The sequence below is a fragment of the Hylobates moloch genome, unplaced genomic scaffold (assembly GCF_009828535.3).
Source record: "Hylobates moloch isolate HMO894 unplaced genomic scaffold, HMol_V3 SCAFFOLD_19, whole genome shotgun sequence".
NCBI classification, from domain to species: domain Eukaryota; kingdom Metazoa; phylum Chordata; class Mammalia; order Primates; family Hylobatidae; genus Hylobates; species Hylobates moloch.
The window spans coordinates 5,145,019-5,162,762 of record NW_026652294.1 but is presented as its reverse complement, the minus strand read 5'-3'; the positions used below and the strand labels follow the sequence as shown (position 1 = coordinate 5,162,762).

The 17,744-nt window shown below is 53.1% G+C and overlaps 1 protein-coding gene across 2 annotated transcripts in view; it reads left to right on the top strand.

Moving 5' to 3' along the window:
* Positions 1-9,370, top strand: part of RSPH14 (radial spoke head 14 homolog) — an 86,987-nt gene extending 77,617 nt beyond the window's left edge. For both annotated transcript variants that reach the window (XM_032139424.2, XM_058431360.1), the window contains exons 5-7: positions 4,660-4,888; positions 6,849-6,985; positions 9,069-9,370. In XM_032139424.2, coding sequence (XP_031995315.1) covers positions 4,660-4,888; positions 6,849-6,985; positions 9,069-9,325 — 623 coding nt within the window. In that variant the 3' untranslated portion in view covers positions 9,326-9,370. The remainder of the gene's footprint in view (positions 1-4,659; positions 4,889-6,848; positions 6,986-9,068) is intronic.
* The last annotated feature ends 8,374 nt before the right edge of the window (positions 9,371-17,744 follow it).

The following is a 17,744-nucleotide window of genomic DNA, read 5'->3' as shown; positions in this document are numbered from 1 at the left end:
GCTACCTGGCTGAGCCTCTGTTTCCTCTTCTGTCGAAAGGGAATGTAACAGACCGTGGTCAGAGGGTGACCCTGAGGGTTAATGTATTAGGAAATGCATATTAGCATGTCTTGGGATAGCCAGAGGCTGTTTCCACTGCAGAGTCAGGGAGTCAGAGTTGAATTGTTTGCAGGGGTAAGCCCACATGCAGCAGTGGCATGGCCCTTTCCAGTGGTCCAGAGCAGAGGCTAGCCTGCGGAGGGGTCCACTGGGGCTGGCTGACACCTCCCTGACTTGACCTCAAAGTAAGAGAGGGACATCTCACCTGGCATCAAACCAATATTGTATTCATGCAGCAGTCACTTACAGATAGCCTCCTCCACCAGGGTATAGTTACAGGCACAGTTCTAGGATTCAGACTGGCCCTTTTCTGGCAGACCCTCTGCCTGTAGGGCAGGGGCAGAAGGCAAACAACGATTGGGCCTTACAGTCATGTGAGGCTATCTGAGGAGACCCACTGGGGCTCTGGGGGCACGTGGAGTGGGGGAGCATTGGGCATTGGGCCAGCTTCCCAAAAGAAGAGATGCTTGGAACGAGGCCATAGCAGGCGTGGAGGTGGCCGGTGACGTAGGGTGGGAGGGAAGTGAGTTCCAAGGCGGGGAGGGTGCAGGACATGAAGGAGCACGAGGCCAGGAAGAACCCAGAGAAGACCAGTGTGGCTGGGGCCGGGGTCATTGCCCATGCACAGATGCCAGCTCGGGACAGTAGGATCGGGGACATTGGCCTAAGAACCGCTAGAGAGTTTTAACGTTAGTCTTTTAAATTTGAGAAGGAGGAGAAGTTTTTATTGCCTATTTACAGTAGGCATGGTCCCACAGACAATGTGAGTTGTCCTACTAGATATAATAAAATAACAAAAACATCAGTTAGTCAGTCCAGAGGAAGTGGGAGTGAGCATAGGAGTCAGTCTGTGAGGCTGAGTTCAGTGTAGGCTCTGCTGTGGCTGTGAGATGGCAGGGAGATCAAGAGCATGTTAGGAGACAGTGGCGGGGCATTATCAGGACTCAGGGGGATGAGAGAAGGGGGAGAGGGTGGGGACCACTGGAGGAAGAGATGGTGCTTACCAAAAAGATGGAGGAGCAGTTGGAGAGGTGGTCAGGAACCAGAGAATGGAGGGTACCAGAGGCAGGGGAAGAGAGCATGTGGTGAAGGAAGAAGCTGTTAACCATGCTCCCCGCTACTGGGAAGCCGAGAAAGCTGAGGACAGAGAAGCACCCCTTGGAGCAAAGGCAGGCCCAGTGGGCCAGGAGTTCAGGGCACAGGGCCACGCAAGGCTAAAGCTGGACAGGTGGGTCACCTGTGGCAAGGTGGGCCCCAGATGCCATGTGTGGATGTGCAGTCCCCTAACAGGAAAGGGTGTGGCTGTGACCAGAACCTGGGTGCTGGTGCTCTGTCCTGAGCCTTCATTGGCTGGGAGAAAACAGCTGGGGCTTTGCAGTAGCCAGAGGAAGGGGGCCATGGTGGTGACTGAGCCCACTCAGCACTTCCCCAACCCAGCAGGCACAGCTGGCTGGGGAGTGGCCCCTCAACATGGTGTCAGCGCCCGCCCTGCCCCACCACAAAGAAAATGCCCCAGCCTCCACCACTGGGGTTCCACACCATGGACATCTGTGACCCCTCAATCCCATTGAATCTCTTCGGCTCATTGACCACTGAACCCATCCTAGCCCCTACGTATCAGCCAGGCCAGATTGGGGACTCCCCACGAACACACACCTTTGTTGCCCTGCTGTTCTGGACTCTCCTCCACCTCCATGAGAACCAGCTTCCCCGGGGCCTCCCTTTGTGCACCTCCAGAGCCCCTAGGACCCTGGAATTCCTGGTCTTCACACATGTCAACCTGTTCTGTAGTGACCTGTCCCCAGCTGACTCTTCCACTAGTTTTCCCACTTCCCGGGGGTGGGGTGGGCATATGTTGCTTGTCTCTAAACCATGGATAGCCCAGAGCCTGGCCTGCTCTGGTGCCACTCCATCTGGCTGGTTCTCTGTGCCCCACCTGTCTTACCTCTTCCACAACCACCCCCACCCCCAGCGGACTCTCAGGCTGCCGCCCAGTTGGGTGGATCTCCCTGATTGTTTCTCTGGGGTCTGTGTGCCCCACCCCCACTTGAGCAAAAGCCATCGCAGATCTGGGTTAGTTATAAATAGCCAGGCCCGAGACTCTTCTTTTAGCTGAAAAGAAGCAAAGTGAACGAGCAGAAAGGCACACCCGGCACGCGTTTTATTTTTAATCTTCTCCCTCTGTCTCAAAATGAACCCCGGTCCCTGTGCTAAGCATTTCTAGGAGCAGAAGTACAAGGCAAATGCCTGAGAAACAAAACCCAAGGAGCTGAGGGCCCTGCCTGGCTTTGCCACCATCTGCTGTGTGACCTTGGGTATTCAAGTTGCCTCTCTGGGCCTCAGTTTCCTCACCAAGGAGAGGTGGGTAATGGAGTTGATCACCTTGACTTTTCTGATCTCAACTCTCTCTGTATTCCTCCCCTAACTTGTGCCCATCCTGACTCAGCAATGACACCTGTCCCAGGGATTTCCTGGGAAGCTCAGATAGGTGCAGACGAGGCTACAGTCTAGCCCTGATTTGAAAATTAACAACTTCCTTACCCCCAGGTCTTTGCTCAAGTGTCCCCATCCCAGAACCTTGTCCTTCCATCTGCCAGCAAAATTAACAGAAGGTCAAATTGTCACCTCCCTGCTGTGAGCTGGAAGAGGGCCGTCCAGGTCACCACTGAGTTGGATCTACAGCCAGGAGCGGGTAGGGAGACCATGGGCAGAACCTGAGGGGAAGCAGAGCGGAAGCAGGAGGCCAGGTGTGTGGTCTGGGCAAAGCAGGGAGCTGCGCAGGAGAGAGGATCAGGCCTCCAGGAGGGGTTGGGGCGGGGGGCACGCTGCACTGACGGGCTATGCAGGGCTTGGGCTATGCAGCGTTTGGCTTGTATCCTACCCCTCAGCCTCCAGCAGGCCCTTGCTTGTAGCTGGGACTCAGTGTTGGTGGAATTCAGGAGACTCTTGCCACCCTAGGCCCAGATGTTCTGGGCACACAGGGACAGACCCTTATATGGATGAAGAAATCCACAGCACATGGAACACGTTTTCATCCACAACCCCCTGCCAGGTAGGCCCGTTTCAGTGATAAGGAAACTAGGCTCAGAGAGGTTAAGTAACTCATCCAAGGTCACGCAGATTGGAAAGGATATGTTTTAAATGAGACCTAGGCTTTTTTTTTTTTTTGCAATCTGTGCATATTGAATAAAAAAGGCCAACACAGTAGAAGCAACAGGAACCCACTTTTCCTGGGTGGTCAGAGCCCTGAGAACAAACAGGGCAGATCTAGCTGCTCTATCTGATACCCCAGTGAGAAGCTGGCCAGGGGCACTGGGAGCCACCTGACACCAGAGGACTTGGGGGATGGGGCACAGAGAGCTGCTGGACATTATGAGACATGGCGGGGGCGGTAAGAGCCACTCAGCACCTGCTCCACCTCTCTACCCCATCACCCTGGGCACCTGCTGTTTGATGTCCTCAGGGAGCAGGGGAAGAAGGCTGGGGTGATGTCTTCAAAGAGGAAATCCCTGGTACTAATTGGCACTTGGAGACCTTTAGGCTAATCAACCCGTTTATTTCTCTCTCTAGACTAAATTAGAGGGTTTAGCTGGGGAGGGTGGAAGAAAGAGGTGTCTGCTGGTGGCCACCTCCCTGGGGGCTGTAGATGGCTTTGCAGTGGGCAGTGGGCTGCAGGGCAGTAGTGAGGGCAGCCACGTGCCATAGGGAAGGTCACTGTGCACATTCCCTGTGCTTCTCATCTCAGTGGCTCAGGAGGGCTGTTCTGCCCACCGTCCTGGGCTCAGGATGCCACTCGTGCTGGGTTCTCTAGGCAGCTGCTTGCTGACATTCCTCAGGAGGGAAGGGAGCTGGGAGGAGCCAGGTGGGGCCTGTTTATGGGGGAGCCTTGCCTCATTATGCTGCTCCCAGTACCTGCACCCCAGCTGTGCCATGTGGAGCCCCCTTCCCACAGAGCCCCAGGTCCCTTGAAGACCAGAGCCTATGGCTTCCTGTCACCTTTAGTTGGGGCACAGCTCTTTTTGGTGTGTGTGACACTGGTCTACACTCTAGGTCTTCTGTCTCAGAGTCAAACCCAAGCTGTTCTCAAGGGCTGGTCAGACCAGCATGGGGTCTCCAGCAGCTTTGAAATATTTTGGTGGATGGGAAGCGGGGGCTTGGCTGGCTCCCCAACTCTGCGGCAGGGGGAGGGAAGAGTGGAGGTCTCCTGGTGTTTCTGGGCCCTGCAGGAGTGAGCTGTCGGCTCTCTGAGGGGTGGCTACTGCCTCTCCAGCTGCTGTGCACTTGCTATAGTGGATGCCCCCCGAGACACCGGCGACCAAAGACTGGTCCTTCCCGGCTTCTCTGAGCCTCTGCCCTCAGCCCCTGACATGGCTGTCACTGCAGCCGCCTGCTGGTTGCTCAGGCCCCTGGCCAGGCAGGACGTGTGTGGGGGTGGCACTTGCAAGTCCTCTTGTCAAACCCACCCACGGGCTCTGCAAGACCCTCCTTGAGTCCTGCAGGCCAACTGGCATGGGTGGGTGGGTGGTCCGCCCGCCCTCAGTGCCCTTTCCTGTCTCGTAGGGGCCCAAGAGATCATCAGCAAAGGTCTGATTTCCTCACTGGTATGGAAGCTGCAGGTGGAGGTGGAGGAGGAGTTCCAGGAGTTCATCTTGGACACACTGGTCCTCTGCCTGCGGGAGGATGCCACCGAGGCCCTGGGCAGCAATGTAGTGCTTGTCCTGAAGCAGAAGCTCCTCAGCGCCAACCAGAACATCCGCAGCAAGGCCGCCCGTGCGCTCCTTAATGTCAGGTGAGGCCTGGCCTAGGCTGGGTTTCTGCCAAGGCTAGGAGAAGGCACCTGAGCTGGACTGGTCCACAGCTCAAGGGCGGCCACCCTGGGCCTGCTTCCCCTTGCCTGCTTGTGCCCAGGGGCAGGAGGGAGCTGGGACGGAGGATGACCTTCTCCCCTAGGGTGACCACCATCCCCTTGGCCTGGGAGTGTCCTGTATCCCAGGAAACCCCTCAGCCTGGACAAAGCCAGATGATTGTGCACCCCCTCCCCATGAGGAAGGCCAGCACAGGAGATGCACTGGTGGTGATCATGACATCCAGCGGTCACTGAATGCCTCCTGTGTGCCAGGCGTTGTCTACAAACCTCACATTTAGGCAACCCTCCAGGGAGGTGATGTCTGCCTTCACAGGTGAGAAAAGGAGGCAGTGTCTTGTGTCTCACACCAGGTCACACAGGATCACAGTTTACATCCTGGCCTGGAAACCGAGGGAGCCCAAAGCCTCAAAGCTGCAGGGGGTGGGGTGCGGTGTGTGTTCTCACACTGGGCCCCTCTTCACGAGGACGGGCTGGTCACCGAACCCCAGAGTCTCTGCCTTAGCTGTGGCTATGTCTTTTTAGTGGAGGCCCTCTTGCCTTCCCTAAGTCCTGGCTTCTCTTCTGAGAGTCTCACTAGAGGCCCAGGCCAGTATTTCTGCAAGTGAGGCCCCTGTCCCAAGCCCCCAGGAGGTTTGTGAAAATGCAGATTCCCAGGCTCTGTCCCAGCCCCATCATTCTTAGGTCTGCTCAGAGGTCCCCTTTCTATGGGACCACGAGAGTGGCTTTCCAGGAGAGAGCTCTCTCTCTGAAACTGTAACCTCCCTGCTATCCCGTCCACCCATGTCCACTGTGACCACCATCCCTGCAGCTACTTTGTGTGTCATCCCCGAGGGGAGCTCCTGAGGACAGGGCTTTCCTCTGTTTGCTGCCCTAAACCCAGGATTTGCAGCGGGGGAGCTTTGGCCCCCAGTTGAGAATTATCTGGCCCTAAAGAATGCTGAGCTGGAGAAACGCCACTCTTGTCCCCGCTCTTGTGAACGAATCAGGGAATCCCTGCATCGCTCTTGTCTCAGTGTCTCGCTGTGTGAACGAATCGGGGAATCCCTGCATGTGGGGCCCAGGACTCTGCATCTTTGATCACGGGCCTCGGGGTTGAGGCCCACTGTCCTGAAAGCTCCACAGGCTCCCAATGTCACAGCTAGTGGCTGGCCAACCCCATTTCCCAATCTGTGTTCCCAGGGAACACCTGTGTCTTTGAGGTTATTAAGAGCTCTACAAAAATGAGGGTTCTTTGGTGGCTACGTTTGGGAAAGGTTGATTAAACTAAGTGACACAGGGGTCTTTGCACTGTGGCACTCCTGTGGGGCTTGTGAACAGTGTTTCCTGGCCCAGGGAGCCCTTTCTTTTTAGGGGACAGAATTGACCCTCTCTCAGGAAACTTTTGGGGAGTCCATCATCCTCATTTCCACAACTTCATTCAGTGCCAGAGTAAGTGGCCTAAAAGTCACCTGGTCTGAGTCCTTAGTTGCAGTTGCCCAGTGCCCAGCAGCCGCTGCTGTTGGGGGCAGCTTGGCCCATCACTGTCAGCTCTGGCTCTTAGGCAAAGTCAAAACAGGTCTCCCTGTGGTGGACACCCCTGGGTCCTGCTGTTCCCCATTTTGGGGCCACGGAGAACATGCGCTGTTTCTTTTCTGTGTGCTGGCTCAGAATGAGGCCCTGTCACCCCATGGTCTGCACTGGCAGTGGGCCGCGTTCACACCAATGCCCCTCTGCAGCCCAGCATCCCTGCCGTGACCAGTCCTGGATCATTGGGACCAGTCCTGGGACTACCTGGGGTAGCCCCAACACAATTATTTCTTCTGTGTCTCCCTGGGGCACTCCTGGGCCTTGACCCTCTTCTCCCTTCCAAGCAGAGCCCCTCTCTGTTCCCTCTCTGCCCCAGCATGTCTCAAGAGGGCAAGAAACAGGTGTGTCAATTTGACGTCATCACCATGCTGGTCCATCTGCTGAAAGACTCGGTGGAGCATGTGAAGTCTAACGCTGCCGGTGCCCTGATGTTCGCCACAGTGATCACTGAAGGTGAGGCGGTGGGGGTGCCGCAGGGAGGGACACCCCAGCAGGCTAGCAGCCGTGATGAGCTTTCTGTGCTCAGGGGCTGGGTATTGTCCCCCAAACCGCACACTTTGCCAAAAAAAAAAACCCTCCCCTTGGCCTGTCACTGATGTCCTTTCAAGGTTGGGTCCAAGGCTCAGCCCTCCCTCTTCTCCCTAGCACAGTGGCCCCTCACCAGTCACTCACATTAGGACCTCTGTGCCTTCATACCAGTCTGTTCCCTGGGCCTGGAATTCCCGCCTCCCACCCAGGCCCCTCGTGAGCTGTGACTCAGGGGTTGATTAGTTTGCCATCCATGATTCTGTTACCCTGAGGTCTAAGCAAACCCTGGAGCCCTTGACTCTATGGTGTTTATTCATCATAATTATTTTTCTTAAACTGGGGGAGGGGGTAGATTCAGAATTATCTTCCCCAAGCCCCCCACCTTGGGACTCCCAGCCAGTCAGGCTTCCCCTCTAAGTCACCCAACCCTGGGCTAATGGAAGAACCCTGGGCTGTTTCCACACCTGGCAGACTGGGGCGTGGCACTCCCAGGACCCCTGAAAGCGTTTGACTTCCCCCACACCCACCAGCCTGGGGCCCTGTGCTTCCTTTGAGTTCCACGGAGGACCATCTGGGTTGGATTTGCAATCAGCCTCCCAAAGAGAGGTCCTCCCAGGCCCTGCACACCTGACCCTAATGCTGCTTGAGGTATGCAGATGGGAGAGGTTGGGGCCTTCTTGGAGTCCACAGCCTCTCCTTTTACTGGTATAGTCAGGATGCTGACTGCACGGTGGCAGGGGCTCCCCCTGCATGTTTATCTTGGGGCAGCCTCAGCCCAGTGTCCTTCTCGGTCCAGGCTTCCTGTAGGAGTGCTTGGAGGGCCATGGGGCTCGAGACACAAGAGGCTGAGACCCAGAGAGATGAGGCCACTTATTCCCAAGCTGGCACTCCAGCTGAGGGTCCTGAAGCCCCTGCCACGTGCCAGGCCGTGGAAGGCAGTGATGAGGGATGTGGAGGAGAAGCCCAGCATGAGTGGGGCAAATACAGGGGACAAGTCTCCTCTGGGAAGGGCTTGGGATCAATCCCAAGGACAATGGGAGTCGGAAGGGCCCAGGCTGAGAGGTTCCACCAGCAAAGGGGAGAGTCCATTGGGCACTGCAGGAGCGTAGGGCCGGCAAGGACAGCAGGAAAGGGCAGCGAAGGGTTGAGGAGGGCATCTCTCGGGAACCATGTGTGTTTTGTGCAGAGTAGGTGCTCAAGAAATATTGGCAACATAAATGAGCTATTGGGTTTACTTTTTTTTTTTTTTTTTGAGACGGAGTCTCACTCTGTCGCCCAGGCTGGAGTGCAGTGGCGCGATCTCGGCTCACTGCCAGCTCCACCTCCCAGGTTCACGCCATTCTCCTGCCTCAGCCTCCTGAGTAGCTGGGACTACAGGGGCCCACCACCACGCCTGGCTAATTTTTTTAATTTTTAGTAGAGATGGGGTTTCACCGTGTTAGCCAGCATGGTCTCAATCTCCTGATCTCGTGATCCACCCTCCTTGGCCTCCCAAAGTGCTGGGATTACAGACGTGAGCCACCGTGCCCGGCTGGGTTTACTTTTTTTAAGAGCCAGGGTCTCAGTGTGTCACCCAGGCTAGAGTACAATGTCATGATCACTGCAGCCTCAAACTCCCAGGCTCTAGTGATCCTCCCCGCTCAGTCTCCTGAGTAGCTGGGACTGTAGGCACCTGTCACTACATCTGGCTAATTTTTAAATTAATTTTTGTAGAGATAGAATCTCATTATGTTGCCCAGGCTGGTCTTGAACTCCTGGGCAGGGTACGAGGGTGGATGGGGAGAAGCCAGTTGAGGCCAGAAAGGCAGGAGATGAAGAGGCCAGGCCCAGACTGGACTCAGCGAAGGTGCAAGAGCCTTGAGGGTGAGGGCATGTTGGTGGGGCATAAACCAGACATAAACCCCTTGAGACTACACAAGGACGAGGGTCAGGAGAGGGCTAGGGTGAGAGGGGGTGAGAAGAGGGGCCCCTTGGGCTGTTTGGAACACCCTGTGTTGGTGGCCTGCAGGGAAGTATGCGGCCCTGGAGGCACAAGCCATCAGCCCGCTCCTGGAGCTGCTTCACTCCCCCATGACTGTAGCGCGCCTGAATGCCACCAAGGCCCTTACCATGCTGGCAGAGGCCCCCGAGGGCCGCAAGGCCCTGCAGGCGCATGTGCCCACTTTCCGTGCCCTGGAGGTGGAGACTTACGAAAAGCCTCAAGTGGCTGAAGCCTTACAGCGGGCAGCCCGGATCGCTGTCAGTGTCATCGAGTTCAAACCCTGAGCCCCTCATTCACCTCTGTGAGGGAATAAATGCGCTAACTCTCTTTATCTCGGGTCCGAATGGCACTTTCTGTTCCTGGAGCACAGTCACATCTTCTCTTGCTCTCCTGCCAAAGGGGAAATGCCTGGCCCAGAAGCACCGGGTCCGGGTGGCACAGGCTGAACCCAGTGCGGGGGATGGGTGGGAGGCGGCCTTCGAGTTGTGCTGTCTCTCCTGGGGCCAAGAGTCCCCCTCAGAAGGTAGAGAGTAGGGCTGAGCCCTCCAGGGACAAGGCTGGGGGCAGGGACTTGGGCTGGGGGAAGGAAGGAACCCAGATGCGCCAGGCACCACCCAGGTTTCAGAAGATCCAGTGACTGACCCCTGGGGTGTGGCTGGGTGTGGCTCTGCTCAGCCAGGTCTGTCCCTTCCCCACCATGGGTCATGGGAAGGAAGGTGATAGGTGAAACCCAATGCAGGTTCTTCGTGGAGAAGGTGACTCAGTTATAGAGGCTGCCCCAGGGATGAGTGCTCAGGACAGGGGTAGGTTCTGGTTTCCTCATTAACGTCTTACCCCAAACAGCCGCATTCTTCTCCAAAGCAAGGAAGTCACTGAAGCACGCCCCCAGCTTGGCCTGAAGCCCATCCCACCCTCCATTCTCTCCCTTTGGGTGTGTGTGTGGCCCCCAGGGCAGCCCTCTTCTGCCTGTGCCTTCATCTGGGCTCCTTTCCAGCAGTGAAGGTGACAAGCAGGCTGGGAGCTTAGGCAAGGAGAGAGAGGTGGGCTGAGAGGTGCAGGAGGGGAGGAGCCCAGCTGCAGGGGGCTCTGGGGCATGGGGCTGAGGTTGGGGAGTGACTGGGAGAGCTCCTTAATCTCCTCCTACTCATCTCTGCATGGTCTGGTGAGGGAATGGTTCTCCTCGTTTTGGGGGAGAAGCAGCCTGTCCTGGCCTCTGTTGGAGGAGCTGCCAGAGCAGAACTCAGCATCCGGGCTGGGCCCTTTTGTCTGGATCTGAGCTGGAGCCTTACTCTTTCCCCAGGAGCTTTCTGAGGCTCTCTCTCTGGAAGAAGGTTTCCCTCATTCACATCAGCCCTTGGCAGTCATATTTCCTGTGAGGTGCCCACTCCTCCCAGAGTAAACCTTTCAGCAAAGCCAGAATCTCAAAGGGAGCCCCTTCTTGCAGTCCTTTCAATGAGCCCCAGGGGCCCTCACTTTCCCAGAAGAAACACAGGGAAGTTATTGTCCCTGGAATCACAGGATGAATCCAAGTAGGGCCTCTTGTTGTGGAAGGGACGGGCAGCTGGGCCCAGCTGGGGTTTCAGATTCATCCCCATTCTCAAAAAAGCTGCCCCTAAGAGGGCTGAGTGCAGTGGCTCATTTCTGTAATTCCAGCACTTTGGGAGGCTGAGGCGGGCAGATCAGTCAAGGCCAGGAGTTCAAGACCAGCCTGGCCAACATGACAAAACCCCCTCTCTACTAAAAATACAAAAATTAGCTGGACATGATGGTGCACGCCTGTATTCCCAGCTACTTGGGAGACAGAGGCACGAGAATCACTTAAGCCTAGGAGGTGGAGGTTGCAGTGAGCTGAGATCATGCCACTGCACTCCAGCCTGGGTGACAGAGTGAGACTCTGTCTCAAAATAAAACTTTAAAAAAGGCCCCCTAAGAGGAAACCTTTTCTCCTTCAGGAAACATTTCCTCATGTCCATTTCCTCATGTCCCAGTCCTGCCTTAACACAGCAGCCTGGCTATACCCCTTCCACAGGCTCTGGCCAAGATCATCAAACTCCCTGCTGCAAGACCCTGTGCTCTTGGTCTCCTCTGTAGAACCCTCTTTCTTTACATGGCTAGTGGTGCTGATGCTTCTCATGCCTCTGTTCTAGGCCCTCTCTTCTCCCACTTTCCCTGTGCAATCTCATCCACCTGGCTTTGGGCCTTCTCTACCAGGTTCCCTTCTTTTTTTTTTTTTTTTTTTGGAGACGGAGTCTCGCTCTGTCGCCCAGGCTGGAGTGCAGTGGCGCAATCTCGGCTCACTGCAAGCTCCGCCTCCCAGGTTCACGCCATTCTCCTGCCTCAGCCTCTCCGAGTAGCTGGGACTACAGGCGCCCGCCACCACGCCCGGCTAATTTTTTTGTATTTTTAGTAGAGACGGGGTTTCACCGTGGTCTTGATCTCCTGACCTCGTGATCCGCCCGCCTCGGCCTCCCAAAGTGCTGGGATTACAAGCATGAGCCACCGCGCCCGGCCCAGGTTCCCTTCTGAGCTGGGCCTGATCTCTCTCCCCTGTCTCCCCCAAATCTGGGACTCCAGCCCCAGCCTCTCTCCTGAGTTCTGGATTCTTATGTTCAACTTAACATCTACCCTTAAATGTCTCCAGGCAAGAATTAATACCAATCTTTCACAAACTGTTCCAAAAAATAGAAGAGGAAGAAATATCTCCCAACTCATTCTATGAGTGTAATACTACCCTGATACCAAAACCAAAGATATCAGCTGGGCACGATGGCTCATCCCTGTCATTCCAATGTCTCTACAAAAAATACAAAAATTAGCCTGGTGTGGTGGTGTGTGCCTGTAGTCCCAGCTACTTGGGAGGCTGAAGCAGGAGAATCACCTGAGCATGGGAGGTCAAGGCTGCAGTGACCCGAGATCACACCACTGCACTCCAGCCAAACAAACAAAAACTACTCAAAGATATCACAAGAAAACTGCAGACCAATATTTGTTATGATTATAGAAACAAAAACACAACAAAATATTAGCAAACCAAATTCAGCAATATATAAAAAGCATTATACAGCATGACCAACTGGGATTTACCCCAGGAATGCAAGGTTGGTTTAGCATATGAAAATCAATTAACATAATATAACATATAGGTAGAATAAAGGACAAAAGTCACATAATCATCTTAATAGATGCAGAAAAATCATTCCACAAAGTTCAACACCCATTCATGATGAAAAACAAACTCTCAGCAAACTAGGAAAAGAGGGTGGTTTCCTCAACGTAATAAAGAACATCTGCAAAAACTCAGCTGACATTATATTTAATAGCAAAACCTGATTGCTTTCCCCTGATATCAGAAACAGGACATCTCTATACAGCATTGTACTGGAGGTTCTAGTTAGGCAGTTAGGCAAGAAAAAGAAAGAGCATACAGATTGCAAATAAATAAAGGTAAATTCTCTATTCACAGATTACATGATTTTGTATAAGAAAACTCCCAAGGAAGTACACTTAAAAATGATTAGAACTAATGAATAAGTTCAACATGGTTGCAGGATACAAAATCAATATACACAAATTAATTGTATTCCCAAATACTAGCAATGAACCATCCAAAAACAAAATTGAGAAAACAGTTTCATTTACAATAACATCAAAAGAATAAAATACTCAGAAATAAATTTAGCAAAAGGAGTACAAGATTTGTACACTGAAAACAAAACAGTGTTGAAAGATGTTAAAGACTTTATATGGAAAGACATCCCATGTTCATGGACTAGAAGACTTAATATTATCAAGATGGCAATAAACATCTTCACACAGCTCAAACTCTACATGTCAGAAACGAGTTCATCTTTTCCCCATACCTGCACTTACTCCAGTGCAGCCTGTCTCTGGAATTGGTGCCCCCTTCATTCACCTGCTCCAGCCAGAGAGTCACCCCTGGCCCCTCCTTCCAAAGGTCTCCACCTCTTTACCTCTCTGCCACCAACTTGCCTGCGTTGCTCTAGCAGTGTCCTGGTGGGTGTTCTTGTCTCACTTTTATCTTCCCAGCAGCAGGAAGCAAATCTGATCCTATCACTTCCTTGCCTACACTTCCAGGGATGTAGGCCCCCAAAGCATACAAGGCCTGCTGGTCAGGCTTCCGACTCTCTCCCTCCCACTGTTCTCCGTGCACACACCATATCTCAGCATCCTCAAACATGCCTTGTACTCTTGCTGCATGTCTTCCCACACATGTCCCTTCTGTTATCCAGCCAACTGACTCCCCCTTTCCCTAACACTGAGGCTAGATGGAGGTTTCTGCTGGATGCTCTTGCAGTGCACACACTGCACCCTGTGAAATATGTCTAATTCTTGTCCCTCTACAGGGGTGGTTCTATGGCTTGAATATGATAATGCACTTACCCTGGGCCTACCTGAATACAGCAGGACACGTGAAATGCTGGCTATTGCTGTGATTGCTTATTTTCCACCATACACCATATACTCTGGAGAGAAGTTCCCCTGTGCTTTGTTCATGGTTATTTTCTTCGAGCTCGACATGGTGGCTGGCACATATTAGGCACTCAAAAGTGTCAGCTGAAGGATTAGAGAAAGGATGAAGGCTGGTCATGTGAATATACCTTCAGAGCGTGATTCTCATGATGAAATAACTTCAAGGCACCTGGAACTTTTCCTAAAGACACAAATCATTTATTTTGGACTGGGAAGAAGAAAAGTGAAGGAAAGGTTAGGGAACCCCTATGGAAACACGGCTCAGGAGTGTCCTCAGTCTGATAGCTCAAGTGGATCTAACCTATGGGGCCAACTCCCAATAATGTCGCAATGCCAGGCAGGCTGTGAGTGTGATTGGGGAAAGCTGGCCTGGAGGGAGTTTCTTCTTAACCTGCCCTCAAGGGATGCAGCACAGCAGAAGCTAAACAGGTGGGGAGGCCTGTTCTATTAAAGCAGAACCTGCCTCAGTCCCACCGAAGTTCAGGCAGGGGCCAAAGCTTCCATCCCTGGCACCTGTTGCCCCACCGCCTGTGTGGTCATCAGTGCTGGAGAGCACCTATAGGTGAGATTCCCTTGCAGGGGTGGGTTAGGGCTTCCACAACTCAGCATCTTGGCCAGCAGGGACATACCTTGGAAAATAAGGAGAGAACCAAGCAATGGAAGTTGGGTACACGAAAGAATTGGTGACAGTGAAGTAAACACAAGCAAAAATTCCAAATATATATAGACATGAAAAGCCAAAATTAAATTTAAAGTGAAAGTGTTTATGCAGTGCAGCCATTTGGAGAAAATGACTCATTTTGTAAAGGAACAGATGTTCTCATTTGCATACTTTCTGTAATGGCGAATGGACTTTGCTCTGTCCTGCTACACGGCATGTGTGTGCTGCTACTGGTAGCCCTTGATGCATGACACCAAGGGAATATTTTTGTTAATGTAATCCTTGGCCCCAGGCCCATGGGTCTCCCAGTAGGAAATGCTTTGTCCCTGTTCATGATGATCCTGGAGAAGCAGCAGCTCTGCCTCCTCCTGGACGGCCCCAGCCCAGCTGCTTCAGGCAAAGTAGATGAGGCCAAGGACCTTGGGCGTGATCAGGATGATCCCACTGATGCCCACAACTCTCCTCCAGTAGGGGTTCTCTGACATGTTGCCCCACTCTGTACCTTCCGTCTTCTCAGCAACCTCTACTTTCTCAGTTGCCTCTCCCAGGGCCAGTGCCTCTGCACCTTGCAACATGTCACCATGCTCTACCTCCTCTGTTGCCTTTGCTGGGGCCACTTTGGGGCCCTCCTGACTCCAGCCCACAGAACATGTCCCAGATCATCCAGGTGCACCTCTTGGTCTCCTTGCCTACATCTAGAACAGAGGGAATAGGCAAAGGTCAGGAGGCAGGCAGGCCATGGCACAGGAGGGAAGCCTGTGTAGGGACTCACAACATCTCAGCCTCCACAAGTCCAGTGTGAAGACCCATGGGCTTACTCTTAATATGAAAGAATTGACCTTAGCATGCCCAGATCCCCATAACTGGCTGGCGGAGGTGGTGTTACAAGAACATGACTCTCCCTGGGGTGCTGTAGTAATTGCTCACCCTTCTCTCTCCCTATGGGTCTAGGGCAGATGGTTCCTGATCCTCTGAACATTTCACCTCTACGCTCCAAACACTGCTCTTTGGAGGACAGAGGAAGCCCTTCGAGTCATGGAAATAGGCACCATTCTCTTTGGCAACCTCTTGGGGATTGTCTTCTCGAGGCAACTCCCAGCTTCACAGCGCTTGGCCCACAGTAAGGCTGTCCTGGGGCCCTCGAAGGCACATTCACTTCTCTAGGCCAAACTAGGGGAAACACCTAACTGAGGGGCTTGAACATCACCCAGATGTCCATGCAGCATGTGCCGGCCTGTCCCCTGGGGCCTGCTCACCTGGCTTAGCACCATGGTCAGCTCCTGGGAATCATTCCCTCCTGGAAGATGAGACGACCCTGTGTTCAGTCAGAACAGGCTCCCAGCAGTGTGCATTGTGACGTCTTCTGGGTGTCATCCTGCTGGGCAGCCTCCATACCAGTGTCTCCTGTGTTCCCATCCCTGCAGCAGAGGCTGAGGAGGAAGCAGAAATGAGGGAACTCATCAGACAGGGACAGAGGAGCCTCTGTTACAAGGGGAGGGGCAGGAACACAGATAGCCTGTGCTGGGACTGAGAAGTCCTGAGGACCACATCCTTGCCTCGGTTCTCAAATGTCCATTAATTATACCTTTATCAGCTTCTGGGACCTAAGAGGTGTGGGAGCCAGGCTGGAAAAAGCAGCTGGTCATTCAACCCCACAGCCCAAAGGCACAAATGCCATCCCACACAGCAGTTAAATCAAGTTTAACCTGGGGTGGAGCCAAGATGGCCAAATAGGAACAGTTCCGGTCTCCAGCTCCCAGCCCCAGCGACACAGAAGACGGGTGATTTCTGCATTTCTGCTTGAGGTACTGGTTTCATCTCACTAGGGAGTGCCTAACAGTGGGTGCAGGACAGTCGGTGAAGTGCACTGTGCGCGAGCCGAAGCAGGGCGAGGCATTGCCTCACTCGGGAAGCACAAGGGGTCAGGGAGTTCCCTTTCCTAGTCAAAGAAAGGGGAAACAGACGGCACCTGGAATATCGGGTCAGCCCCATCCTAATACTGCGCTTTTCCAACGGGCCTGGAAAACGGCACACTAGGAGATTGTGTCCCTCACCTGGCTCGGAGGGTCCTATGCCCACGGAGTCTCGCTGATTGCTAGCACAGCAGTCTGAGATCAAGCTGCAAGGCGGCAGCGAGGCTGGGGGAGGGGCGCCCGCCATTGCCCAGGCTTGCTTAGGTAAACAAAGCAGCCAGAAAGCTCGAACTGGGTGGAGCCCACCACAGCTCAAGGAGGCCTGCCTGCCTCTGTAGGCTCCACCTCTCGGGGCAGGGCACAGACAAACAAAAACTCAGCAAGAACCTCCACAGACTTAAATGTCCCTGTCTGACTGACAGCTTTGAAGAGAGTAGTGGTTCTCCCAGCACACAGCTGGAGATCTGAGAACGGACAGACTGCCTCCTAAAGTGGGTCCCTCACCCCTGAGCAGCGTAACTGGGAGGCACCCCCCCAGTAGGGACAGACTGACACCTCATTCAACCAGGTACTCCTCTGAGACAAAACTTTCAGAGGAACTATCAGACAGCTGAATTTGTGGTCTCACGAAAATCCGCTGTTCTGCAGCCACCACTGCTGACACCCAGCAAAACAGGGTCTGGAGTGCACCTCTAGTAAACTCCAACAGACCTGCAGCTGAGGGTCCTGTCTGGTAGAAGGAAAACTAACAAACAGAAAGGACATCCACACCAAAAACCCATCTGTACATCACCATCATCAAAGACAAAAAGTAGATAAAACCACAAAGATGGGGAAAAAACAGAGCAAAAAAACTGGAAACTCTAAAAAACAGAGCACCTCTCCTCCTCCAAAGGAACGCAGTTCCTCACCAGCAATGGAACAAAGCTGGATGGAGGATGACTTTGATGAGTTGAGAGAAGAAGGCTTCAGACGATCAAACTACTCTGAGCTATGAGAGGAAATTCAAAACAATAGCAAAGAAGTTAAAAACTTTGAAAAAAAATTAGAAGAATGGATAACTAGAATAACCAATGGAGAGAAGGGCTTAAAGGAGCTGATGGAGCTGAAAGCCAAGTTTCGAGAACTACGTGAAGATTGCAGAAGCCTCAGTAGCAGATGCGATCAACTGGAAGAAAGGGTATCGCTGATGGAAGATGAAATGAATGAAATGAAGAGAGAAGGGAAGTTTAGAGAAAAAAGAATAAAAAGAAATGAACAAAGCCTCCAAGAAATTTGGGACTATGTGAAAAGACCAAACCTACGTCTGATTGGTGTATCTGAAAATGATGGGGAGAATGGAACCAAGTTGGAAAACACTCTGCAAGATATTATCCAGGAGAACTTCCCCAATCTAGCAAGGCAGGCCAGCATTCAGATTCAGGAAATACAGAGAACGCCACAAAGATACTCCTCGAGAAGGGCAACTCCAAGACACATAATTGTCAGATTCACCAAAGTTGAAATGAAGGAAAAAATGTTAAGGGCAGCCAGAGAGAAAGGTCGGGTTACCCACAAAGGGAAGCCCATCAGACTAACAGCTGATCTCTCAGCAGAAACTCTACAAGCCAGAAGAGAGTGGGGGCCGATATTCAACAT